Genomic DNA, 27,832 nt, shown 5'->3' with positions numbered 1-27,832 from the left:
CACAGTATAAATCGGTTTGCACCCAACATCTAAATGTTTATTTCAGTCAACAACGGTTGACTGAAATAAACTATAGACTGACAGGCGTCAATGATTTGGTGAGCTGGGGATAACAAACAACCGAGTTTTACGAAGTGTTTTCGTAAAACTTTAAGGGGACAAAACTGGTTTGTTAGAAGGTTGACAAATTTATTTTCTTGTCAAACGAAGCTCCGCCCAATCTGTAATGTTGCATCAGAATATCCCGGAAATGTCATCATCCCTCACCCGGTTTTCCTGCTGCACACACTTCACTTCATATAGCATAACTTAGCTCTGAATGTGGGCTCGTTTTTGATTCCTTATGGCTGAGCAGACTTTGGTAGAGGAAATGAGTGAATTGCAAGTGGACCGGAGCATAAAGGTGATCCTTTTATTTTTATATCGGGATAAATATACTGTTAAAAGCCAACTAGTAGCTAGCCTAGCCTGTGGTAAGATGCATGCTGTCATTTAGCCATTTGCAATGTGGCGCTAATGCTTCGGCTAGCTGACTTGTAAGTGAATTCTTTGTGACAATATAATCGCAAACGCTCTTTTACTAACTTTTAAACTTTTAGTTTGTGTTTAAATGTTTCGTGGTGAGTTGCTAGAAGTAGCTTTCAGGTACTTGTGGGTCGTCTGTTTGCATGGTTTAGTAAACCAGGCGTTCATGCCAAACTCTGTGAAAAATGTGAGTAATTGTTGATTTCATTGTCATTTGAAATATTATTTAATGTGTAACACATTTTCAACGTTTTGTGGAGATTGTTCTGGGTTCACAGTATAAATCGGTTTGCACCCAATATCTAAATGTTTATTTCAGTCAACAAAGGTTTCATTATAGACTGACAGGCGTCAAGGGTTTGGTGACCTGGGGATAACAAACAACCGAGTATTATTGTGTCCTGTGATTAATTTCACACGTTTTTGTTTGCTTTCCGTATGGTTGTTAATAACTACCAAAAGATGTAATTTCTGTTACGATATTAACATTTGCACTTGTCTATGCCCTCCATATGTATTTTAAATGTAGATAGAAAAACAGGATATTGTCCCAGTAGTGACCACATGTCATTATTATCACTTTCTTCCTTGTGGTGTTTGGACAGGAGTCAAGTACATCCAGTAAGAATGGAGGGAAGAAAAAAAGCAAAAATGTTTCTGGGGACTCTGCAGGCAAGACTGAGGTGAGTTAAACATCATACGGGTTTCTTGACCCGACAGCATAAGACAATGTTGATTAACCAGTATTTATTTATTGTTTTGAGATAACAACTTAACCTCACTGATTCACTGATTTGTTGAACCTGCTGAGGTTCAACGAATGACAACTAATCAGTGTTACTCTTCTCAAGAAGCAAAATTAACTTCTTGTTAAAAACTATATTTTATGAGCAATGTTATTGAAATGAAGCACTGATTTCCTTTATGAATAAGATAAGCTTTTTGTTGAAATCCCTGTTCTCTTAGAGAGATTTTTGGGGAATTATATTGGTTGGTGGATTACAGGTTGCAGGCTGTGTGAGTAGGTTTTCTCTGCTGTGTAATGTTTGTTTTTGAAAATCTGCAACAGTACAGTAGTGTGTTGTATATTCACCTGGATGATTCAGCTTCCTTAAGCTATAAGCCCAGCTTTGTGTGGAAACACAGATGATGTGTCTGATTTTATAAATTCATTTTTTCCTGAATAGTACTCTAACTTGGGTAATTGCATGGCATTTTCACAGAACAATTGCAAACTGGGATCTGGTCATTCAGGCTGGAGAATTTTAATACTGGGTGTGAACAGTCATGCTTAAAGTTGTCATCCTGTGTCGGAATCTGCCTGGATGTTTAACACCAGATCTGAACAGGATCTTGGCCTCGGTTTGCTTAAGACGATCTATTTGCAAAACAATCATTACAGACAAAACATGTTGGACTAGACTGTAAAACCGGCTTCCAACATGGACAAGCTTCGTTGGAAATAACTACCTGATAGAAAAGTGATTCATTTTAAGAAATCTAAAGTACAGCATTTATTTGAACTTCCTTGAAGTTTAAGTCTTGTATTATTGTTGATGGTACAACATTCAGACTGATTTAGAATGATTCTTAATTTTGCTTGTTTAAATATTGAACACCCTATGCAACATGTTTAAAACCAGCTTTGGAAATGTGTAGTTAATTATTTTAATGAATGGACCTCAACTTTAGTTCAGGTGCCATATATTATTGTACATTTGTAATGACTCACAAATGTACAACCTTACATTCCTCATGTACAACCTTATGTGTGTCTACTAGACAAAACTACCTTCTGTGACAAAGATCATACAATATTGTATTTTTTTTTACATAGGGCTTTATTGCGAAATGTGTGTATATATATATATGTATATATATATATATACATACACATATATGACAGGATTTTCTACACTTAGCTTTTAAGCATTGACTATTTTCTAATTTCTGTGATTTTTTTTTCTTTTTTTTGTTGGTAAAATCCCTTAAAGCCTCATGTATTATTGTGTCGTGCTTCACCCAAACAGTCACCGGTTTTTGTTTTGAAGGGAAGCATGTCGGCTGTTCTGTTTAACCCAGTGCATATATTAAACACCGCCAGCCTATTAACTGTTGCCAGTCCTTGTACTTACAGCCTGCGTTTCCCCCACAGTTGTCACCACCGCCCCAGTACATCGACGAGCGTCTCACTTTGTATGCAAAGCTGAAAGCTGAGCACGACGCTCTGATTGCAGAGAGAGCTGCGACGGATAGCAAGCCTATCAAGGTGACCCTGCCTGATGGGAAGGTGGTGGAGGCGGAGTCCTGGAAGACCACGCCGTACCAAGTGGCATGTGGAATCAGGTCAGCGTAATGATGGCTCTGCTGTAATTATAGTGGTATTACAGTTAAAAACGGGGGTTACCAAAATTTGATTGCCAAAAGCTGAACTGTGATGTGTTGTTATTTAACATGTGATTATTGTTGCTCTCCTTTAAATAGTCCACATCACTTGTATTACTAAAAGCAGCAGTTGCCACCAGCCAGTCTTGTGGTTGTTTTATTAATAAGTTGATTAACTCATCTAGCCACAAGAAAGTAAAAAAATAAATAAATAAATCTAGATAAAACATTTTGTGTGTTTGGTATTCTTTGGTTATCTTAATCAATGATTCAATATAGAGTATATTCCTAGATATTGAAAAATCTCCACAAACCAAACATTGCATCTCTGATGTATTTATATAAGGTACACTTTAAAATTCAGTATTTTTATAGGAAATTAAGAAGCACACAGTGTTCTCCAAGGAAAATCTTGTTTTCTCTAGCTGCTTGTTAATATACCCCAAAATATATCTTTGTAAAACAAAAGCTCACCAACTTGACAATATCCATTTATAATGTTTATGTTGCATAAATTGTTTCCAAGCTTAATTCTGTGTATTAAAAAATCCATGGTTTAATTTGTTTAATTGCTGGCAGTAGATATTTCTAAGTAGAAAATGTACTTAGTAACACCCTGTGACCACGGGAGCTGGCGCTTTCATTTTTTTACCTACCATTATCAGCAGAGTTTAAAATACCGGGATTTCTATAGCAGCCATTCCCCAGTTGATATGCACGCCTGTTCTTTACTTTGATGTGGAATATTTTATGTTTTACGGTGCAGCCAAGGCCTTGCTGACAACACAGTGATTGCCAAAGTAAACAACAGTGTGTGGGACCTTGACAGGCCTTTGGAGGGTGACTGCAGCCTTCAGTTGCTCAAGTTTGATGATGAAGAAGCTCAAGCCGTAAGTTTAAATCATCCATCGTCCTGTTTTTGGAGAACTGGCAGAAACTGATGCATATCAAATTTCTGCATATGGTTATGATTACACAAATCCCCTCAGTTTTCTTGATTCTGTCTGAATCAGATTCATTTATTTGGGAGTAATTTGGACATATTTACAGTTTTATTTGTTGGTATCTTCCAAACTCTTCTTTCTTTTTTCTTGTACATCTGGTAAGACTTTGGCAATTATCTTGCTGGATGTATCTTAGGATAAAATCATAGTTGTAACAATAAGTAAATATTTTTAATATTTTTCAAATGAATTGCTTTGCTAATGACTCAACTTCAATTTTAACAGTATCTATTAATATCAAACAAAACTGTGTTTGATCAGTGATTCCTCCTAAAAGTGCTTAATGGTGCATGAAATGCAGATCATTGTTGAAAAATATTTGTATTGTAATTGTTGGCAAGGAGTTGTGCTTTTTGAGAGTTTAAATAATTCAAAATGTGTTTAACTGCAATCATAATAAGCACCAGAATAACACTGTTCAAACATGAAGTTCAGCAATCCAGTCAGATTAACGGCATCATTCAAAAGCTATTTTTAAAACTTTAGGATTTTTTTTCCCTACAATAAACATCTTGCTGTTTTGTAAAACATATTTTATAATGTTAAGAAATTACATTTGAAAAATACCCATTCTTTATCACGTCAGTTTGTTTTGCCTTCATATGCCCATCAGTAATTTAATAAATATATATTTTTTTGCATTTAATATTTAACTACTTGACATTTTATGATAACATTTTAGGTTTACTGGCATTCCAGTGCCCACATCCTTGGAGAAGCCATGGAGCGCGTCTACGGCGGCTGCCTCTGCTACGGACCTCCGATTGAGAACGGTTTCTACTACGACATGTTTCTGGATAACAATGAGTGAGTTGCTCAGGGTTAGTGAGAGTCTTTTGGGTGTAACGTGTGTCTAGCAGGTTCTATGAGATTGATGAGTAATATACCTCAGAATACAGGTAATTTGTTGAGCGGTTCAGGTAGTTGAGCTGGATTTTTCTTGGGTGTTTTTCAGTTTAGCTTTAATGTGTTAACAGTTTTCTGGTGAATAATGTTCTCATTTGACTTTATTTTATTTTATTTATTTATTTTTTTGCTACAGCTGCTTTTCTTTCTGCTTCAATGATGTTTTCCAAATAATTCTGCAACCCGCATAATGAAGTCAGTTTATGCTAATGGCCCTACTGGAGACAGTTGGTCTAAGGATATTTTGACATTGCTGAAGGGCTAAAGCCAAGGACCCGTAGTGTTTGTTTTTGCTTTGTCTAAGTTATGACTTTGTGGACACAATGTCCTTCTTATAGAGTCTGGGGCTTTTAGTTTACAAATTGGTAATATTTTCCAATTTTATTCCTTTTTAAACGAAACAGTTAATCATTATCTAATCATTATTTACAGATTTAAAGCCTGTGCAGTCTAGAAATGTGTGCTATAAACTTAAAAATGGTATGAAAATTAGGATGTTTGAAAAGTTATGCATGAAAATACTCATAAAGTTAACTAGATTGTACTGGATTACATGGTAGATTACTTTTAATTAGGAAAACTAAGTAGAATATAATGTCTCTCTGTTCTTAATGCTATTGTGTTTTTTTTTTTTTTTTTAACAGAGGCGTATCAAGTAATGACTTTCCCTGTCTGGAGAGCCTTTGCAAGAAAATCATCAAGGACAAGCAGCCGTTTGAAAGGCTGGAGATAAAGAAAGAAACTCTTCTGGAAATGTTTAAGGTAAGGCAATGGATACACATTTAAATACAAAGAGGTTCTAAATAATTATTAACTCTGTGATGTTCTTTTAAAGTACAACAAGTTTAAGTGCCGCATTCTGAACGAGAAAGTCACCACTCCCACCACCACCGTCTACAGGTGAGTCCAAAGGCTGGATGACGTAAATATTCTGGGGGATTTTTCTGCAAATTTGTAAAGACAACCTGAAACGCACAAATTTCGTTAGCCAAATTTTAATTGTTATAAACATATTTTTGCACCAGAACTTGTTAACATACACAATGTTGACCTACATGACCTAAATCAGTGACATCTGTCATCTGGTTCTGTATATTAGACAAGAAATCCTCACGGGTTTCCCATGTAATATATACAATACTTTATGTCTGATACTTCAGACTTTTTTTATACATGTGATTTTTGGGTTTTATTGCTGATAAAAAAAAATTAAATTATGTTCATATGTAGGCCTGTCGCGATAAACGATAAATCAATTAATCGCACGCCTTTTTTTATTTCTCTTGATGACACTGAATGAAAAAAGGCTCAACGCCGGTGCTCTCCACTGACCCTCCCTTCCTCATTTCCTTAGTGTAATGTCCAGCACACACAACACGAGTTGTCGGCCCATTTTCAAAACCTGAGACACATTAGCCGACAGAAATCCTAGGCATAACGGTTCGATCGGGTTCGTCGTGCTGTGTGGTGTCCAGCCACACAGCCATTATTTTGGACTTGTAGCCCAAAATAATGGCTACAAGTCCAGTTAAGTCATTTTAAAATCAGGCATTAATGCTTTACTAGAATCTACCTCCAATGCATGTGGCTAGAGTCAGCATAAAGTCCTGACTGAATGGAAATCATTATAACCTCTTTATGTCACGTTAACGAAGAGCAGCTGAAAACTTACCGGGTTCATCAACTGCGGTAGCAATTTGGCTCCAACTCCTCCCCTTGTCATTTCTATATTCTTTGCACAAAATGTTAAATATTAATGTTGTTTCCACATATCTGGATGTCATCTGGACTTCAGGTTGCGCTGTGTCAGCTGTTTGGGATTCCCCTCTGTTATTTCCCCTCTGAAAGCAGGAGGAGAATCCGTGCTTTCTGATTGGCTACCTGTCACATTCAGCAAGCTCCCAGTTGGGGGAAACCCCTGATTTAGATCTGAGCGGCCACGATGATCTAAATCACACTGCAGGATGATCAGACATCGCCAGCGATAATCTTAGATCGATCTAAGATTATCTTAAGAGGAAAATGGGGGCAAAAAATTGTGTAGTATGAACTACTGCATTAGGTAGTCGGATGTGCCCATTAAATCTAGTGATTACTGAAGGGCAATATAGTATACAGACTTCATACTTGGCACTCTTTTGGTTGAATGCAGTATTTATTTCCACTTTGGCTTTATGTTGTTTAGTTTTTATTCAAGTACGTTTTTTGTTAATGGAGACTGAGAATTCATTTTATTTTTGTTTTTGGGTGTTTTGTTTATTTAGTTTATCAATTCCAGTGTTATGTGTTCTTTTGAAAATAAAGTGTATCCATCTATGGCAGGAAATAGCGTGCATTATTAGTCATTTCCATTAAATCACTGTCAAAAGGTCTTGAAACAATATTATCGTTTATCACAATAATTTTTTAGACAATTAATCACTCAGCAAAATTTGTTATGGTGACAGGCCTATTCATATGTATTTTTTTCCACAAATATCTTGTCATTTCAGATGTGGTCCACTAATTGATTTGTGCCGGGGACCTCATGTGAGACACACTGGAAAGATCAAAGCCCTTAAAATCCACAAGGTTAGTCTAGTAAAAAACTATGTGTGCCATTATTTGTTGCTACCAACTATATTTAGTTTGTTCCAACTGCTGGAACAGAGCTACTCTGTCTTACACTCATGGGACTTGGTGGACTCTGGAGAACGGTGAAGTTTTATATCCTCTCCCTGTTTTTTTTTCTTTTTTTGTTGTTGTGCTAGAATTCTTCTACCTACTGGGAGGGAAAAGCAGACATGGAAACCCTCCAGAGGATCTACGGAATCTCCTTTCCTGACCCCAAAATGCTGAAAGAGTGGGAGAAGTTTCAGGAGGAAGCCAAGAACAGAGATCACCGCAAACTGGGCCGGGTAGGAGCTGAAATACAACAGCAGTGTCAGCTAGAAAGAGAGTAAAATCATTGAGTATTCTGAAGGGTTGAATATGTTAAAAACAGTTATTTGCGGGTCTACTGCTATTCAGTCTACTTGAATAACTTTTTTTTAAATGAAAGAATTGATTTGACTAGGCAAACCTTCTTTAAAAATGACTGTGAAATTTTATTATAATCCAATTTTCCTGGTTGTCTTTGGGAATGTTTAAAAAAACAATGTTGATTATGCTGTTGCTGGTAGTACAACTGATTTAATTTTATGTATTTTCTTTATGTATCAGTGTATGAATTGCTACATTTATAGTGTAACTTTTCCGATGAGACAGTGTTGATGCTAGAAGAAATAAAGGAGTTATATTTAGATCTGTTAAGCTGCAGGGCGTGTGTTATGTCCGTCTGCTCCATGTAATCATACTTGTGGAAAAACAAGTCAAACAGGAACACAAATGCAGACCAGAATTAGTGTATAATGAGGTGTTGCATTATGTGAAAGAAAAACTAGTTTGACCTTGGTATTACCCACTTAAATTTCCCATCAGTTTAACAAACCTTTTCTCTTTTTAATTCAGGAGCAGGAACTCTTCTTCTTCCATGAACTGAGTCCAGGGAGCTGCTTCTTTCTGCCTAAAGGGGCCTTCATCTACAACACACTGATTGAGTTCATCAGAGTGAGTTGGAGCCGACAGGCCCGCAGTGGATAATTGCTTTGATCTCGCTCCAAGCTTTGAGAGGAAAAGTCCAGGGTTTGAGGCAGAAAGTTTAGTTTCGCGGGAAAACCTGAAGAGAATAAAATGATCAGGGAACAAGCTCCACTTGTTCTTTACAAAAGTAGAAGCGCAGAAGTGCAGTAGGATTCAATATTTAACACATTTTCTTTTTCTCCATTTTCTGCCTTATTTATATTGCATACACATGCTTTGATAATAAACAGGCAGTTTGCAAAGCTGTTCTTTTAGATAATGGTTACAGCAACATAAAAAATATGTAATGTAAGCAATTATTTTTTGTCATTTATGGCAAATTAATATATTTAGATTGCTCTAAATAATTGATACATTAGGGTATGTTAAGTGTTTTTCCCATGCTGATATATTTTGCACTTTTAACTGTGCAGCTGTTCACATAAATGTGCATCTTAACGAATTAGATTATTAATCTTGGTTCAGAAATAGACTTGTATGTTATGCTGGTTAATTAAACACAAAAAGCTATATTTCAGGCTCACAGTGAACCAACATGAACAGATGGCATCCTAAACAGTCACAGACTGTAGAAACTTAACACAGATTTTCATCCTCTTCACTTTTCTTCCAGACTCTGGGACCTGTAATTCAAAATTCACTTTAATTTCAAAAAGAGACTTTTAATGACTAAACAACCTTTCAGTCCTCTTTTTTTTTTTGTTTAAGAAGAACTCTTCAAATATGGTATTTGGGCAGAGTTACTTAACACAGCAGTGTAGTGCAGCCTTGATATGTTGTGTGTTTACTCTTGGAGTTGTATGGATAATACACAAAAAATAAAAGACATATAATTTTTAAATTTCATGACTTTTCTTGAACAATAGGTTCAGTTATTTCTACCTCTGGAAATTGATTAGACTGCTAATTAGTCTAATGTTGGATTATTCAGAATTTTACATAAACACTCTTTATTTTGGTAGTCAAACATTTTAAATGTCTGTTTTAAAACTCGGGACCATCTACTAGAACAGCACCTGAAGACCTAATTCTGCAATATAAAATCAGACATTTCCCACCATCCTTATCATCGACATGCAGTTTAACTTGAACTGCTTTACATTACATTCTGTTCAGATAGCAAGCAGAGTTGTAAAATCCCGAAATGAAACTTTTTGCTTTTTCCTATTGTGCATTTCAAGCTGTAGCCAACTTGCTGTTTCAGTCCAAATATAATTCCTGCTTTTCACTTTGTTAGACAAGCCCAAACCAGACTAAAGTTTGTAAGTCAAATGCCGTTGCCAGAAGTGAACTAACCCTTTGTAAAATAAATCGAAACATGTAAATTCATTTGACGGCACTAAAGAAAAGTTATTTCTCTATATTATAAGGGGTGAGAAATTGCTTTTCAAATCTTGATTGTCAGACTGTGCACTTAATAAGAAAAAAACACTTTAAGCAATTTCACTTTAATGTAACAGTGGATTTCTGACAGAGGCGATTTCGAGAAACGAAATTGGGTTTCATAAAGAAGCTCTGTCTGCACAAGCTTAAACTCCACCTCTGTCAAATATAGTAATCAGGCAGTCAAATACTTTAATGGTGGAAAAAAATCCCATCAGTTGCCCAAGATTTTATTGTGAAAGCTCTTTCGTGGCTAGATTTTGAAGTGTTACACCCAAGTAGACATAGCAAGCCAAGATGTATTAACATATAAAAATGAGATGAAATAATCAGTATAAATCCAAATGTGAATTTGGCAGATCAGATTTCAAGGAGTTAAGCAGTGTTAAAGCAACAAGAAAAGCAATTGCTCATTTAATTTAGTGTTTCTAATTTCCTTTATAAACAAAATTGAAGGTAAAGTTCCTTCCACAATTATTTGCAACTCTGCTAAACCCTAAAGTAGTGTTATGATTAATTCAAGATGCCGCTCTTAGCTAGTGTTTTTCTTTTGAAATACTAGAAAAACAGTTTTGAAGCCTTTAGTCAGTGATACAATTGTAGATCAGTGCAGTTTCAGCTCTTTTATTATAACCATTTCTTAATTTATGTGATATGACCTCTTGGCTCTCCCATCTTGAAAACGAAAGGCCAACTGCTGTATCACCTCATAATTACACACCAGGGAAACAGGATGTCAATGATTACTGATTTTAAAAAAAAGTCCAAATAAAGCAAAAAAGCTTGTAGCATTTATTTTTTAGGAGTCACAAATGTTGTGGAAGATGTTTTTATAAGAATAGTTTTTTTCTTAGACTGAGGCAATAAATATAATTTAAAGATTGGATTTCCTAAAATGTTCCACTTCTAACTTTTGCATGTTATGCAGTTTAATTAAATGTACTTATTTTGACTTTTCCCTGTAATTAAAAGTGGAGGTTCTTTTTCTTTTTTTTTTGTAAACCTCCACTTGAGAGATGAGGTCTCATTTACAAGAGTGACCTATTCTTCCTTTTTCACAATCTCTATTGTCTCTAATTTCCACCGAAATTAGATTTTCTGTAATGTCACTAATATAAAGTACAAATTGAGTTTAATTTATTTTTTACACCATCTGTTGTAATCAGGTGTGGAAGGTGCCGTTTGTTAGCAGAAGTCCTTCCCTGTGACAGAAGACGGTTCAGGGCTTTATTTATTTTTTCTAGAATGTCCTTCAAAGGCGCCGTGTATCTTATAAGGAATACTTTGGCGTGTCCTTCGCAGAGCGAATACAGGAAGAGGGGTTTCCAGGAAGTAGTGACTCCCAACATCTACAACAGCAAACTGTGGATGACTTCGGGCCACTGGCAGCACTACAGCGAGAACATGTTCTCTTTTGAAGCGGAGAAGGAGACATTTGCACTCAAACCAATGAACTGCCCTGGGCATTGGTGAGACCTAGGCATTTTCTTACAAGAGATTGTATAATTTAGTCTGGCAGCGAGAGGAAAAATGAACATTAATGGTAAATGAAAACACCCTGTAAATCAGATAAATGATCTTGTTTTCCTCCTGCATGAAATGAAGTACCTTCGGCATGCAAAATAGCTGCGATACGATGTTTAGCTCTGCATCTTATTGTGACAAACTGTCGCTGCAGCAGATTTTCAACCAGCATGACTGAAATTGGAATGGCTTTAAGGCCTTGTAGTGTTTTCAGATGGAAAATGTCCCATTTCTGTTTCTTGCTGAATGCTGAGTTGCAGGATAAATGGAAGTAACAATTTGGATCTTTGCTTTAATATCTTACTGCTCCGATCTCTTATCGCTTCTCGGTAAATCGCATCGCCATCCAAAATAACTTTTACATTGTTTTATCAGTTGCATCAAATCTACTCTGTGTTGTTTTGAATCAGTTTCTTTGTCCTAAGTTCAGACTGAAGTCGCATTGTGTTTTCACACTTTTTTTTGTTTGTTTTCCTCCTCTCTGTTTGAATCCAGCCTGATGTTTGATCACCGTCCTCGCTCCTGGAGAGAGCTTCCTCTCCGCATGGCCGACTTTGGCGTCCTGCACAGAAACGAGTTGTCTGGAGCCCTGACTGGCCTCACGCGAGTTCGCCGCTTCCAGCAGGACGACGCGCATATCTTCTGCTCAATAGACCAGGTGAGGACTCTTACAAAAACACTCATTTCTGGAGGAAGAAAAGCTGTCTGTGGCTAATGATTTGCTCAGAGTGACGTTCCCCGAGGTGCTGTCTGCTGAGGTCAAAGAGTACAAGTTGGAAAATAAATGATGCTGCCCTGAAATAATTTTCGATTTCTACAGCTCATGTCGGGTCGTGCTGTGTTAATAATGAATGTGCAGGGTTTTTACAAGGAATATGAATTTATTCCTAGTTCTGCTGCTTCATATTTAACATTGTTTGTTTTAATTGTCAGAAGTAAAACTGCAATGCCAGTGCATTGCAGTTGTGTTCAGTGTTGTATTTTCATCACACTGCTGCATTTCAGATCTTATCTGCTTCCTGTAGATTTAGTTTTTAATTTGGTAAAACTACAACATGAGTCAGCTTTCCAAGGGAACACAATAAAAACGCTGGGTATAAAAGCACACAGTGTTTATTTGCAGGATGTCAAACTTTTACTACAACACTTGCTGGCACAGCAAACGTGTTATTAATGATGAATTGTTTTGTCATATCCACATATAAAAACTCCAAATTCTTCTGCTCTGTGGTTAACAGTTTGGAAACAAGGTTATTTGCTCCAAATCACTTCCAGTATCAATTAAAGAGACCAAAAGTTCAAAAAGTGAAGCAATTTTATTCATTAGCAGATTAATACATGAAGATGCGGCAATGCGCAGCCAGTTTGCTCGTGATTGTGTATTGTGAAAGAGGGCTGGAAAAGGCACACAGGTCGTAAAGCCTTTCGGCCAAGGCGGCTCGATTTTAGGAAAATATGTGATAATATAACAAGCCATTAAAGAATACATGTGTTTCTGCTTTGGGTTCATTGCAAACAGACTCTAGATAATGAGTGGAAAAAAAATAAAATCTAATTTTTCCATTTAGAACACCAAATTTTATTGAAAACGGGGATTTTAGCCAACTTCTTTTTGCTTTGATATCGATAAAAATGTAACTGTTGTATCTTAATGGCTTAACCGGTACACCTGATGTGTACCTATTAAAATGCACTGAACTGTGTATTGGTAGATGTATTACAGACAAAGAGAGGATGAATCTATGCTTCCTACATAATTAGATAATAATTTAAATTTATGTAGTTCTTGGTATACAGTAACATTGTCATGTTTGCAATAAATTGGGGTAAAAACACAAAAACAGAGATAAAAGCTTAGTAACCATAAAAGGCATGCAAGTAAAAAAGAACAAAGCTAAGAATATAAACGTTAAACTGTTAATGCTTGTAAAAACATGATGTTTTACTAAATTTATGTGTTCAAATATTAATGTTCTGTTTTTGTGGGCCCCAGATTGAGGAGGAGATTAAAGGCTGCCTGGACTTTCTGCGTACAGTTTATGAAGTGTTTGGCTTCACTTTCAAACTCAACCTTTCTACAAGACCGGAGAAGTTTCTGGGAGAGCCAGAGATCTGGAACAAGGCAGAAAAGGTAATTTCTGTTCCTCTCAGTACATCAGAAAACATGAACACCCAGAAAGGTGCTGCTAGAAAGTATTGGCTGGGCAGAAGCAGAAGACTTATATTTTCTCAAAGCAGCCTTCAGTTCAGAAAATGCTTTTTTCCTCTTCAGAGGTATTATTCACACTTTGCTGCTTTCCCTTCCTGTTCTGTCCCAGCAAGTTGATTTACAGGAAAAGCAGCAATGTTTCAGTGATTATTTTTTCAATTTAAAGCCTCAATTGGCTCAATTTGTATGTAAAGCAAACAACGAGATGAGTTAATTTGAGCAATAATGACTGTCTAGTTACAGACCCTTTCTTGGACTACTTGGACGTCTGGGAGAACGTTGTAAGGTCCGCGTTAAATGGCAGCTGATAAAACAAAAGACTTTGTTTTCAGGTGCACTTGGGATTGAATGAAGGGCATCAGATTGTTGGTTTTGTAAGGGTTTACTGGCAGGCTTTAGATGGATGAAAAGGTGTTTGTTGGCAGCTATAGCTGCTGGAATTGAGTTTTTCGTTTTGTTTTTTTTCCCCACTTGACATACTGATTAGCACTGTCGTATGCATATTTTCCCTCCTGATTTCCATTACATGACTTATTTATGCATCTATTTTTATTAGGGCTGCAACTAAGGGTTATTTTAGTAATCAATTTGTGGCACATTTTGCAAATGTTCCATTTAACTACTTCATCTTTTTTGTGCAATGTTAAAAGATGCAAATAAACGAATAAATTCCTTTTTAATTAAAACATATTTTGCTTTGAATGTAATAACAGCATTCCTTTAGAGAGCTCTTGGCCATTTGTTGCAAAAGATGAATCTGCAAGTAAATGAATACTTCTACCATCAACATGTGAAAAGATGAGCTCTTTCTGCTTGACTTCACATCAGTGCAGTGTAAAACTGATCTGCTGACTCTGTTTTGGTTTAACCTTTTAACTGGATAGCAAAAGGCGCTAAATAAGGAGATTTTCTTGTCACAGAATTTGTTACAGAGGAAGCTAAATATAAACCTGAGGAGTTCTGGGTAGAACATATTTACTGACAGGTTTTTATTTTCAATCTTACATGCAAAATGTATGTAATATATGCTTTTCCCTTCAGCTTTGGCTTAATTACTGTCCTGACTGTGTTCTGTCTTTGAGTTACTGTACTTCAGTAAATGATTCATCGATTACTAAATTAATTGACAATCATTTAAACAATTTTTATTAAGTTCCCCATCCTCAAAATTATTGTCTTTTTTTATGTTTACAGAGCTTAATTTACTGTAAAATTGTTTGTTTTTTTGTTTTTATCTGCAACTAATATTTGAAGCTTTTATTGAGGCAATTATCCATTTTAGCAATAGATAGTATATATATATATATTTTTTTGTGCTTCAGATTTCCTGGTAAGAAAAGCATGACTGTTTGATTGCAAGAAGTGCTTTAATTATCAAATAATCATGTTTTACTGCAACCTTTCATATCTCATAAATATATATCAAAAAGTAAATTTTCTGTTAAGAAATGTAAACTCATGCATGTGTTACTCGCAGCATAACATGTGTTAAACCTTTATTATTGCTGGTTCTGATGAATAACAGGATGGATGCTCCAGTAGTAGCCCGGGTTCTTGTGAAGGCTCTAAGAGCTCTTAGTTGCACACCTTGTAAATCTTTGCACACTTGAATTGGCTTTAGTTTACAATCCTCTTAAGGCCGTGGTTATCCTCACTACTTATGCACCTTTTTCCGCTGCATGTTTATCTTCCATTCAACTTTTCCTTAACCTGTCTGTCACTAGAGGACCCAAATTTGGGTCCTCTCGTGACAGGGGTGTCAAACTCCAGTCCTCAAGGGCTGCTGTCCTGCAACTTTTAGATGTGCCTCTGCTGCACCACACCTGAAAAGAATAATTGGGTCATTAGCAAGGCTCAGGAGAACCGATCTACACAGGGAGGAGGTAATTAAGCCATTTCATTCCACTGTTTTTTACCTGTGGCACATCTAAACACTGCAGGACAGCGGCCCTTGAGGACTGGAGTTTGACACCCCTGTCATTGTGAATGACAACCTGAGACCAACAGGTTAATATGCTTTCATACAGCGCTGTGTAAACAGCTTTTGTTGCAGCCTTTCCTAATATTGCTTTGGCCGTAGCATAATATTTCTGCATTGAAAATGTTTTTTTTATTGGTCTGACGTAATATAAAAATGTTCTTAGAAACACGATGACTAAAATCAATAGAAATAGTTAAATTGGTATGACATTAATAGTAATTTTGTGTTTTTTGTGATGCACCTGTAAGGTTAAAGGTCATGGTACATGGATAAGGTCTTGTGTTATGATTGTCTTCCTGTTTTGCTGTTTGTAGGTTGTCTGAGAATTATGGTGTTTTGAGCTACTATATTCTTTTTGTTTTGTTTTATTTTTTTAATTGTTACATTTTTCTATGAGAAAAACTCCTGGACTTGATTGCTTGTTTAATGTATTTAGTGAAACAGATGGAAAATGACATAAACCAAAAAGACAGATAAACTGGGCAGAAGGAGAGGCAGAAAGCTCTGTGCTTCCTCCTCCTCATTTTATTTCTCAGAAGCAGCCATAACATAACATGGAGGCATTAGCAGTTCTCAGCTCAGTGATTTGTCCCAGATGAACTTTCTTGCTGTGCTTAGCAACACTGTTTACCTGGACATTGCTCAACCATGAATGTTGCTGTAAAGCAATATTAATCATTTTTGTCTTCGCAGCAACTGGAAAACAGCTTAAACGAGTTTGGGGAGAAATGGGTCCTGAACCCGGGTGACGGAGCTTTTTACGGACCCAAGGTGAGCGGCGCACCGAAGCATTGATTTAGTTCAGCTGTAAATCAGCCGGAGGGAGGGGCCGCTGATCACACGTGTGTTTTATGTCTGCAGATTGACATTCAGATCAAGGATGCCATCGGTCGATACCACCAGTGTGCCACTATACAGCTTGATTTCCAGCTCCCCATACGCTTTAATCTCTCCTTTGTCGGGTAACAGCTCTGCTGCTTTTCATTCATCTTAAATATTGGATGAAGTCTTAACTTCTCTTACTGCCTACTGTCTTTATTTCAATCGCATTTTTTCAGTTTTGTTTGAATTGGTTTGCAGTAATGATGGTGATGACCACAAGAGACCAGTGATCATCCACAGAGCCATTCTGGGATCAGTGGAGAGAATGATCGCCATTCTGACTGAGAACTACGGAGGCAAATGGTTCGTGAACAATCCTATTTCACTGGGTTAATCGAAAAGAAGGACAAACCCTAACAGACAGAGACGTGTTTGTTTTTATTTAAGTTGGTTTGAGTTATGGCAATTCATGAATAATTTAAAAAAAAAAAAAAAACAGAAATGTATCCTGAACCTTTTTACAGTCTGTGTTTGTCCTGCTGCTGCACCACAAGTCCAATAAATGCAGAAATGTTCTGTTGTTCTTCAGGCCGCTGTGGCTTTCTCCCGGTCAAGTGATGGTCGTACCTGTGGGACCAACCTGTGAAGAATATGCTGAGAAAGTAAGCACTCGCCTCTGCTATGTTAATACAGCGACACATCTCAAGGGCAGCGAGGTTGTCAAGTATTTAAATTTACCTCCAAGCTGAAGCTATTTGTCTTTTGTCTTATCCCTGGTGTGCATCTTGTTGTTGGCTGCGATCCTGTGCCGTACCAGAATCGCAGAACTGTCTGGGAGTCTCACTGTTCGCTTCAGCGCTTATAACAGTCACAGCAGCTTTTTTTCTTCTAACTTTAAAGTACTGCATTTTATTAGGAGGTATAAAAACGCTTCTCATTTTGTTCGTTGGAACATTTTGGGAAGAATTGATGGATTAAAGATCAATGGATGGAAAAAATAATAATGGAAGGAAGAGAGATGGGATAGATTGATTGCAAGGAAGTAAAGAAGAATTAAATCTATGACGGGAAGTCGAGTAAAAAAGGGAGGAAGAAAGCGTCATTGGATTGAGGCATGAAAGGGAAGAATAAGTCGGGGGAGGGACTGTTTGGAAAACGAAAGGACGGAGCAGGTTTTGGAATTAGGACTTATTAGAAATAAGTATTGATTTGAAAAACGAAGGAAAAAAGGAATGGTTGGTTTCTGCAAAAAAAGCGGGGAAGGCTTAATTGTAAGTAGAAAGATGTGATTGAAGGAAGGAAGAAATGGAGGGTTGATTGGGAGAGGTTTTACTAAAGAAAGCTGGATGGATGAACGATTGATTAAGGATTGATTAGAAACAATGGTTGTTGGAAAGAAGGAAGAGATTGATTGATTGGAAAAGGGGAGAAACGGAAGGTTGAGTGGAGGGAGTATTTACTAAAGGAAATGTTGATGGATGGAAGATTTATTTAAGGCAAAGGTTGATTTGAAGAAGGAAGGCAAGATCAGAAGGAACAATTGATTTTAGGGAGGAAAGATTGAGTGGTAGCAGGATTTATTAGATGAATGGTTGAGGAAAGAAGAATGGAGGAAAGCATCACAGATTAATGGAGGTAAAGGTCTGATTTAATTGGTCCTTCATGTTGGTTCTTCATGTCATGCTGATTTAAGCAGATCTGTGGGGTTGGAACAAAAATATTTGGGACTTCATCTGACAAATTCTTAGTCCATCTTTGATACTAAATAATTCAGAGAAACATGTCATGAAATAAACTCCTATAATGCTTGCAAGTCATCTATTCAGGAGATTTCAGCTTCAAAAATGTGCTTCATAAGGATGTATTTGAGCTATTATTCTCAGAAATATAGTCCCCTGCTTTTAGCTTAGAAACACTTCCTGCTGAGTGACAGCATTTCAGCTACGACGTTTTTCCTCACTGAAAAATAAGTGAGACTTTTTTTTTTTTTTTTTTTGCAGTTTCCCACAAACCTACTCTGTACTTTACATATGAATTCTGCAGCAACAGTCAACAAAATAGATTTGTGCACAAAGTTTTGGTCCATGTCAGTCACTTGGAATAAAAGCCATAATAAGAATTTTGAGCATTTCTCACTTAAAAAAAAACATTTCTGTTCTTTTGATCTCAGCTGTATTTCAGACCCTTACATTAGAACTTTAGTATAAATGGAATATTTTATTTCAGGTAGAAGCAACATGACATGCACGCTTTACAGCTAGGAGGGCAACAACTTTTTGCTTTTTCACCACTTTTCTGCACAAAAAGTTCCTATTTTATTTTGCATCCACAGTAGAAATTGATCTGTTTTAGTTGTCTAAAATGAATATTTTGGGTGGAAATTTGTCCCCACAACCACCAAATTGTCATTTTTGATTAGACCCGATGTTGAAGTAATGAGCATGTGATGCTTAAAACAAGCTTTGTCTTTCTCTGATTTACTCTGCAGGTCAAGCAGGAATTCCACAACAGCGGCTTCATGGCAGATGTGGATCTGGATCCCAGCTGCACTCTGAACAAAAAGATCCGAAATGCACAGTTGGCACAGTACAACTTCATCCTGGGTCAGTGGCAACATGCATTTATTCCTCTTTTATCGGTTCCTGTTCTTATCCGTCTAGATATTGATTTTTTTTTTCTCTCTTCTTTTTTTGCAATCTGCCTTGTCGGACAAAGTGGTGGGAGAGAAGGAGAAGACCAGCAACACTGTGAACGTACGCACCCGAGACAACAAAGTCCACGGCGAGTGCAGTGTGGAGGAGTGCATCAAACGCCTGACGGAGCTGAAGGCCTCCAGGAGCAGAAACGCAGAGGAGGAGTTCTGAGCTCAAACAACTTCTCTCCACAAGACCTCGATTAAATTCAGATGCTGTGTCTATGATCAACTTTTTAAGAGGGGGACGGGGAATAAATGCCTGCAAATGTCTTTATTTTTGTCAGAAATCAGGTTTTCTTGTACCGGTGCAAAGATATACATTTTTCTGTTGTCTTCCAATTCCTGTCTCTGGTTATCACGGTGCAGCTCAACCAAATGTTATGAAGTGTAACAGTCTTTCTCTTTGTTTCGAATGTAACATGGTGAGGTCCTTGAACAGCTCAGCAGAACAAGTCTGTAAATGAATAAACTGTTTCCTTAAACATTTTTCTCCAGTTTCCATCTTACAAGCTCATCGGAGCAAAGGGGAAATACGTTTTTTTTAAATGTTCTTCCTCTGTCTTTTTGTTGCTCATCATTTCTTCAAGGAATTGTACATGAAATACAATTTTGATAAACAGTTTATTCTGGATGATTCTGTGCTGCTTTTTGAGACATGATATAAGCAGGGTCTGAGTTAAAGAGTGATCCTTAAAACTTGAATCTTCTTGATATTTTGCACAACGCCGGAAAATTAGCTTTTGTCAGAAGAAAACCCAGAATCTGAAACTTAAAATCGACCTCTTAACAATTGCAGGAACAGCTGACCTTGGATAGGTGGATAAGCCGAGGCTTACTCAGCCTCATGTTGACATCTTTTATTTCTTTTGGTTGAGGTTTCAGAGTGGAGAGGTTGTTTTTTTGTGAAGCTAACAAAAGAAATGCAATCTGGACTAACGATACAGCAAAAAAAACAAAAATAAAAGCTACGTTTTAAGCAGAAGCATTCTGGGAGGCTCCAACATTTTTCTTGTTAAAAATCCTAAAGATTTTGGTGAAAATCTGCTGTAGGGTCTTGACTGATTTAATTTTCCACAGGAGACGGTTGTATGCAGAATTATGTAATACACCAAAAGTCATTGCTCCTTGTGTCTGCAAAGTTGGTGGTCTGCTCTACATTTCTGCTTTGAAAACCTGTTTTTATTGATATTATGGAAAGTTCTGACAATTAGGAGAAACTTAACTGTTCTCTATTTGTGCCAAAATGAGTCCATCTTCCATTATAGCACATTGTTCACAATTACATAGGCATAAAAATGCAGATTAGCTCACACAGATGTGATTTAATTTATTACACCTAACTCATCAATCCAACCACTGGCTGCTACTGTAGATTATTCACACAGCTGGACATTAACGCTACACCTCAGCATACAATAGTCACTGACTAAACTATACTAAAATCAACTAATTTGGTAACTTTTTATATGTTACACAAATATTTGTGTTGTAGCCTATTGTTGGTTCATAAATTTTGAAGAGTCGTGTCTCTTGCTGCCTCATGGGTCATCATTAATTGCTCCCTTGCTTTGTTTGAAAGATAATTGTGCTTAAATAATGCAAGCATTTCTCATTATGAATGTCAAAGAGGCACAGAGCTTCCAGCTGGAGCAAAACATGCTGCAGAAAGGGCAGCAAGCACTAAACTCTGAATGCGGGTCAACAAAAACAGTGACTCCAGCTGCTCTGCACGATGGACGAAATTATAATATGTCAAAGGTCAGCAGTTTGTTTATCTAATTTATTCTGCTTAGCACCAAATTGAAAGAAAAAGTTTTGGATTCTTGTAGAGAGACACAAACCTGAATTATTAGATAACCTTTGTCCTTTTGTTGGGGTGTGAGTGTTTTGGTGTTTTAAATTTCTATAACTGAGTCAGATTTTTTATTTTATTTTTGACCTATTCATATTTCACATTCTTTATTTATTGTTGAAAATAATTTTAAAAATGCTTTTTTGTTATTAACTTTACAGTGTCAAAGGTTGAAATGGAAAACAGACTGGACAAGATTAAAACATCTGTCAGAAAGTAACTGTGGTTTACCAAATGCGGCCACAAGGGGGAACAGCTGAAACGGGATCCTCTGTGTGGGGATAGAGGGAATTGTGTTCATGTCAGTGGAGTGTGGGAGAGAAAAACATTTTGATAAGGGGTTAATGAAAAAGTCAGTGGAGTAAGAGAGTGTCAACAGCTGGAGCGAGACAGCTAGAACTCTCTGGGGATTCGGCTGTTCTGCGGAGTCCAGCGTCTGTCCGTGTATCCCAGCTCTGTCTTGTTCCGTTGGATTTCTCCTGCATGCCTGACTGACGGATCCGACCGCAAAGGGTCACAATGCTTCACTGAGCTGAGCAAACTTCTCTGCTCCCACGCAACATGTGTTTGAAGGAAGCAATTGACATGTTTCACTTCTTTTTAATCATTGCTGTTTTGTGTATTTTTTTCAAAGCTGCAAGCCGTTTCCCGGCCACAAAACATATTTGAATCTAATGTCCCTTTGAATTTCTTGATGTGAGGAGTAAAAATCCTGCAAGGTTTTAGTATTATTCCCAATTATGTCTCTAAGCGTCTAAAATTTTAGATTTATGGCGATGATTGGTCAACTATGCCTACGTTTTTTTTTATTTTGATGTAATTTTTTTTAAATCATGCCTCAACTCATGAGGTTCTGAAACAAAAAGGTCATCCTGCATCAGTAACTTCGTTTCCTGGATGTTTTTTTTATTTTTTTTTATTTTATGTGACTTATATAGTTTGGGATTGTTGAGTTGTGGCTCTCTGCTTCAGATGTATTTTGGGTATGCTGTCTTTAATTGCATAAATTTCATGATAAATAAAGTGAAACTTTATTTATCACTTATAAAGTATCATATATAAAGTGATATATATATATCTATATATCACTTTATATAAATATAAAGTGATATATTTATATAAAGTGATATGTAAATGTCACTTTATTTATATAATGTGATATAAATAAGATCTTATATAAATAAGTATCTACTTATATAAATAAGTATCTTTTCTAGGGTTGGACATCAATGGTTTTTCACAAATATACCTGATTGTAGGATTTCATCTAACAGTGCTTGAAAATTATTTTTTTCCACAACGCAGCTTTTCTGATTAATGGTCTCCTTGCCAAGCCTGCCACATTTCGCACTCTGAACGGGGTTTCCCTATGCTTTTAATTTTCAGATGGATGGATCCCTAACCTGTCTGCTGTGTTCCTCGGTGTCTGTGGTTATGTTTGTCTGCTAATATTCACAAACAAACATTTCAGGCTGTTACAGGACTGGATAAAGTGCTTCCACTGCATTTTATTTAGGGGTTTTGGAATAACATATGAACGCCACACTTTTCAGATTTCTTGCATTTCACGGTTTGCGCTAGAGACTCATCTAACAGATTAGGATGTTATTAAAGTCACTTTGTTTCAGTCATTTATTTCAGTTAGTGAAACACATTATGTAGCTTAATTACACCCAGATGGATGTTGGAGAGCCTTCACTTCTGTTAAATATGATTATTGATTTTCTATTATAGCTGATGAAAACATGACATTTAAAATTAGAATATGATGTTAGACTAATAAAAAGAAGTATTTTTAAAAACATAAATGTTTGCTTAGTGAAAAGTATGTTTATACTTGGTGAAAGAGTCTTTTCAAAATCTGACAGATGAGACTCATCCAGATATTTATCCTAATTTACTGAATTTGACTTTATGCTGTGTTGGTCTATCACCTAAAATCACAATAAAACACAGAAATTTGGGACTTAAATGAAATAACGTGAAGAAGTTCAAACTGTTTGAATATCTTTGTAAGAATACTATATGAGGTAAGAAAAGAAGTTTTGTTAAGGAAATTTAAATAATGTTGTAAAAATGACTTTTTAAACAAGATTTTTGGCTTTTATATAAAATGACTGTGAAATGAATCTTCTATTGTTTAACTTTGTTTGTTATTTATAGAGCCAGCAGTCTAATTTCATTTGCCATCTGTTTCCATCTGTTTGAGCCTCTTAAACCGTCCTACTGCTGACATATATTGGCAAGAAGTAAGAAATCTAATTTCTGAGCAAGAATATAAATGAACGCCCTTTCCTTAGACGCAGGACTGCTCTCATAAACCACATCGCCACTTCTTTTGCTATCTCTGCTTTTACAAGATGTTAGCCTTTGTCATTGTATTTGTTTTCTGTCATCTCCATGACAACTGTCAGCAGCCACAGCAGTCATATCCTCAGCCTGTATGATCTATGTGAAGGGGTTTCTTTCTTCCCCTTTGCTGGGTTTTTCCTCCAGAGTGACAGCTGAAAGCCAAAACGCCTCCCCTCCGTGACACACTGAGGCTGCTACCTACACCTTGCCTTTTCATCCTGGAGCGCTGTTGCTTCTGGGCCAAACAAATGCATACTTGACTTGTTACCAACCGTTCTTTGCTCCAACACACCTCTGACTGTGGAAAAAAAAAAAAAAACGCCTATCATCCTAGCACACACATACACAACCTCCTCCTGCACCATAGCCCCTGCGCATAAGTGCAACAAAACCCCAAATTATGGTCAGCCGCTCATGAAGTTAGTTTTGCTTGGGAAAACCAACGCTGCCAGCTTCAATATCATAATGTCACCAAATTATATGGTTCTAATTAGGAACTGTTTGATCGCACCTTCTGGCAGCTGGAACGCTAGCGTGTGACCTAAGCGGACGTTTTTTTCTCATCTCAAAAATATGACCCCTGTTTCTGACCCAGCATAAATTAAGCAAACCACTTTACACCACGGAGAGGCCTTCACCACCAGTCACACCCTGTGTGCAGCCAACAGCAACAATTCAGCGTAGAAGTCTGTGATGTAGAGTCTGAAGGATATGCAAACATGAAGCAGCTGCATGTCACAGGTCTGCAGCACTGGTTCTGCAGCAGGAGTTTTTAAAGAGTGGAGATCCAAATAAATAGCCCAGAGAGTTTCGGATCTCTAGCAGCTGTTCAGCTGGCAGATGTTTTTTTTTTTTTTTTTAGGAGTTTTTCACATTTATCCAACACTTCACTTGCATTTTTAATATTTGAATATCTTCTACGGTTTGACGTATTAAAACAATCTAGATATCAGTTTGAGATAAAAAGAGACTAATCTGCTAAAAAAAAAAAAGCTTCAAAATGGTCTGACTATATCGCTGTAGGAAGTTTAATCATTTACTTTCCTGACATAAAGCTGTATAATTGTTAGAAAAAAAATCTGTAACAGATGGTTTAAATGTTTTACAGACAAAAATCCAGATTTAACCTTAAACACAGAGACATGTCCGATTAAATGGGGTGGGCTGTAGCGCCCCTGTAGTGACTCAAGAAAATAAAACCTCTCCTTACGGCCCTGACATGCCACGTTGCATCCTTGAATGTGAGTTGCTTGCACCTCACCAACAGTCTCGAGCTCTCCATTATCTATCTATGTCAGTGGTTCACAAAACCCAGGAGTGCGCAAGGACATTCACTAAGAGCCTTTATGACCCTATTTGGAGTTACAGAATCTGAAATGTGCAACACACAGGCTTTGCATAAGAGCAGCCAGTAGACCCTTCAGATGAAACAGTTCCAAATAATGTTGTAATTTTTCATAAGATGATGTGCAAATCAAAAGATCCCCCATTGTTGTTTCTGGTTCCGTACAAGCTAATGTTAGAACTGCAGCACAGCTGGATGCTACAGCAAGTTAGAAATGTGTCATTTTAAAACTGCTTTCAGGAAAAGATGATAAGTTTTCTAATTTTCAGTTTCATTTTCTAACCTATGTTTTGCCCACTATGGCACACAATCATGAGCTAACAGTTGCTGTGGTTGCTGAGGATTTTACTGTAATATTGGTGATTAAGAGCTGTTCTATTAAAAAAAATAAAAATCATCACTGACAGAGCACAAAGGATCTTCTAAGGTAATAGTGGTCAGTGTTCAAAATAAGCCACATAGGGGAAAAGGCAAACATATGGAAGAAGTTTGGCTACTTCAAAATTTGTGAAAAGATGTAAAGAGCTAAACTGGTAGAAGCTACAAAGGACTTGAGGCAGTTTATGTTCCCGCTGGATATCGACTCTAAACTTACAGCCAGAGCTACAATGAGATTTTTAGGTTAAAGTATCATCATGTGTCGAAATGACCCAGTCAAAGTCCAGATCTAAATTCAATTGAGAATTGGTGACAAGCTTTAGAAAATAAATCTCCATCAAATCTCAGTTTGACATACTGAAAAATGACCAAAGTGTTGGTCTTCACATGCACAAAGCTGGTAGAAACATATCATCAAATCATCAAATTGTAGGTTTCACAATTTGAAATCCTTTTAGACTGAGTATCTAAATTTTGGAACATTGGACAATTTCTCCTGTGACTGAGAACATGATATGAATACACATTGATATGATCAACTTGTATTGGTTGATCAAATGAAATCTGAATCAAAGAATTGAAGTCTGTGGTTGGAATGTGACAACATTTAAAAAACCCCAAAGTTCATTCTGTTGGTAAACTAAGAAGATCACTGTTTTCCTCTTCAGTTTTGTACAACTTTGTGAAAAAACAAAATCCAGTGGCAGTAAATCTATCAAACAGAACATTTCCTGCAAGTCTGTTGTAACTAATGTTATTTTACCAGCTTTTTTAATCATGTCTGACATTCTTGACCTGCCGCTGGAGTAAAAACAATCAACTCCTGACACAGTCTTTTTGACAAATCTGAAGTCTTTCTTCAAAAGGCACCTTCACCACCACAGTAGCAGCTAATACAATCCGTATGTGACTGAATACTGTAAATCACCCATGTGCACAACCCGCCCGCCTCTTTTCATTCCTGTGTTTGTTGAAGTTGGCTCACGGCCGCAGTTCCGCATCAATCTCACAACCTCATTACAACTAAGCAAAAAAAGCCATTACCTGCTCTGCCCACGGGGAGCAACACCTTTTTCTTCATCAAGCGAGGGTATACGTACTGTAGTCCACATTTTACATAAGTCTGTACTCCACCAGGTGATGATAAATCCCCTTTTGACTTGATTTTCAGCATGAGCATTAAAGTATTTGCACACATTTTGGAGTTAACTCTTGCACATAAGGTTGTCTTATCAGAAAAGCATTTCTTTTTCTGCACAGTGACTCATAAAGTATTTAGCAGTTTCAGCAATAAATTCCAGCTTTTACACCTTGCTCAACACTAAGCACAGTCTCTTCCTTATATGCAGCCATCCAGATGTTTAGGCTGGAAGTTCTCCACAGAAGAGGCCCCAGCGCTCTGCAAGGTTGTTATTTATCTAAATTCTACTTTTCTTTTTAACAGCTTTTTTTTTTTCTCCTGTTCTCTCAGGGGTGGTTTACTTTAGCCCCAAAGTAGGAGGTGCAAAAAGGGTCGCTTTTGCCAGCATACCCACAATTCACCAGTGGCTGACGGAGCTGATGAAGTTGAAGCTGACAGCTGCATAAATCACTGGCTTGTGGTACTAATAGGTGGCAGTATAAAATCTAACGAAGGACCACCCATGCTGTGGGGATGGAGCAGGAGCATCAAGTCATATCTGCCGTGCCGTACAGTACAGAAGCGCTTAACCCCCCTGCGGCCGCCCAGGCTGCTGCAGTCCAAGGGGCTCTCTAAGCAACACAGGAAAGGCTCGTCTGGCATTCGCGTTGCAGTGATTCATATTTGGCACTTTCATAAAGGTTCCAAGCTGCTGGAGATTTTTTGGGCCCATTGTCGAATGTTTCACTCTCAATCGCCCCTTTTGGAAAAACCTATAAACATTTCAGGGGCAATCACTGAACAGAGCCTGCACTTTTTACTTCTTTTATATAAAGATCCTGGTACATTTTCTTCTCCTGCTTTTCACAGTGAAGGAAAAAGGCAATGCTTTCACCATTATACCCTGATTTTTTTTTTCCTTTTCTTTCTATATTTTCCTTGTATGAAAAGAAAAGAGTGCTTATGCTCACTCAGATTTAGAGGAGCTGCTAAGAGGAGCTGTTTTGCAAGGCCCCTTTTTTTGTGCAGTGGGAGATGAAAAACAAGCACAACGTAAAGCAGAGGGAGGGCCCTCAATGAACAAAGAACGACAAAACATCATCTTTGGTGAAGGGGCCATAAAGTTAAGCCTTGAAAAATGAATGCAGACCCAGAAACCCTGTGACTGTTGCATATGCCACAAACATCCCAGCAGTGTCATTATTTTTAAAGAAATGTGCTCATCTGGAGTGGAGTTTTTCATGTCTTGTTAAATCAGAAAGTAGTTCTTCAAGGTTTTACAACTTCAACCTTCAAACTAGGGACGGTTTGCACTGCAGAAGTATCGGAACCCTTTGAAGATTTTCACATTTTGACGTTACAATCAAAAGCTTCTATTTTATTCAGATTTTATGTCAGGGACCAACATAAATTAGTGCATAACTGTACAATAGAAGGAAAGAAATACGCAGGTTTCAGACTTATTATGTGCCTTTGTATGCATCCCATCACAGTCAATGCTTTGAAGAAACTGGCTTTGCTGCAGTTACAGCTGCAGTTAGTCTGGGTATGTCTCCACAAGCTTCGCACATCTAAAGATTAAAATATTTTCAGGTTTTTCTTGATATTTACCCACCAACTATAACTGTATTTTCTGTGATGATGAGAAAAAACATTCCTACAGCATGATGCTGCTACCACTATGTCGCACTGTAGAGATGGTGTGTTTAGGGCTATGTGGTTTTTTTATT

General features: G+C 37.1%; 1 protein-coding gene across 2 annotated transcripts; it reads left to right on the top strand.

Annotated features, from left to right (window-relative positions):
• The first annotated feature begins 244 nt into the window (after nt 1-244).
• tars1 (threonyl-tRNA synthetase 1) lies at nt 245-19,686 on the top strand. Of its 2 annotated transcripts, none has more exons than XM_007557883.2 (19): nt 245-403; nt 1,134-1,208; nt 2,681-2,871; nt 3,677-3,800; nt 4,597-4,721; nt 5,465-5,582; nt 5,656-5,720; nt 7,313-7,391; nt 7,571-7,717; nt 8,310-8,408; nt 11,127-11,293; nt 11,844-12,006; nt 13,342-13,479; nt 16,232-16,309; nt 16,400-16,500; nt 16,619-16,723; nt 16,950-17,022; nt 18,849-18,963; nt 19,076-19,686. In XM_007557883.2, exons 1-19 carry the CDS (start codon nt 344-346, stop codon nt 19,222-19,224), a joined length of 2,172 nt encoding a protein of 723 aa, XP_007557945.1. In that variant the 5' UTR covers nt 245-343; the 3' UTR covers nt 19,225-19,686. The 2 variants fall into 2 exon arrangements, with proteins under 2 accessions (XP_007557945.1, XP_007557944.1); XM_007557882.2 differs by having other exon boundaries at nt 1,131-1,208.
• Nucleotides 19,687-27,832: the final 8,146 nt, after the last annotated feature.

This window comes from Poecilia formosa, unplaced genomic scaffold (genome assembly GCF_000485575.1).
Source record: "Poecilia formosa unplaced genomic scaffold, Poecilia_formosa-5.1.2 Scaffold92, whole genome shotgun sequence".
NCBI lineage: Eukaryota > Metazoa > Chordata > Actinopteri > Cyprinodontiformes > Poeciliidae > Poecilia > Poecilia formosa.
Note: the sequence above shows the minus strand (reverse complement) of the source record. Positions and strands in the feature narration are given on the sequence as shown.

What these genes read in the sequence shown, in the direction of transcription:
- tars1 (XM_007557882.2), top strand. Translation starts at nt 344, where the DNA reads ATGGCTGAGCAGACTTTGGTAGAGGAAATGAGTGAATTGCAAGTGGAC. An exon ending in ATGATGAAGAAGCTCAAGCC is followed by an intron (nt 3,801 to 4,596) that starts GTAAGTTTAAAT and finishes ATAACATTTTAG; the next exon opens with GTTTACTGGCATTCCAGTGC. An exon ending in CCCACCACCACCGTCTACAG is followed by an intron (nt 5,721 to 7,312) that starts GTGAGTCCAAAG and finishes TTGTCATTTCAG; the next exon opens with ATGTGGTCCACTAATTGATT.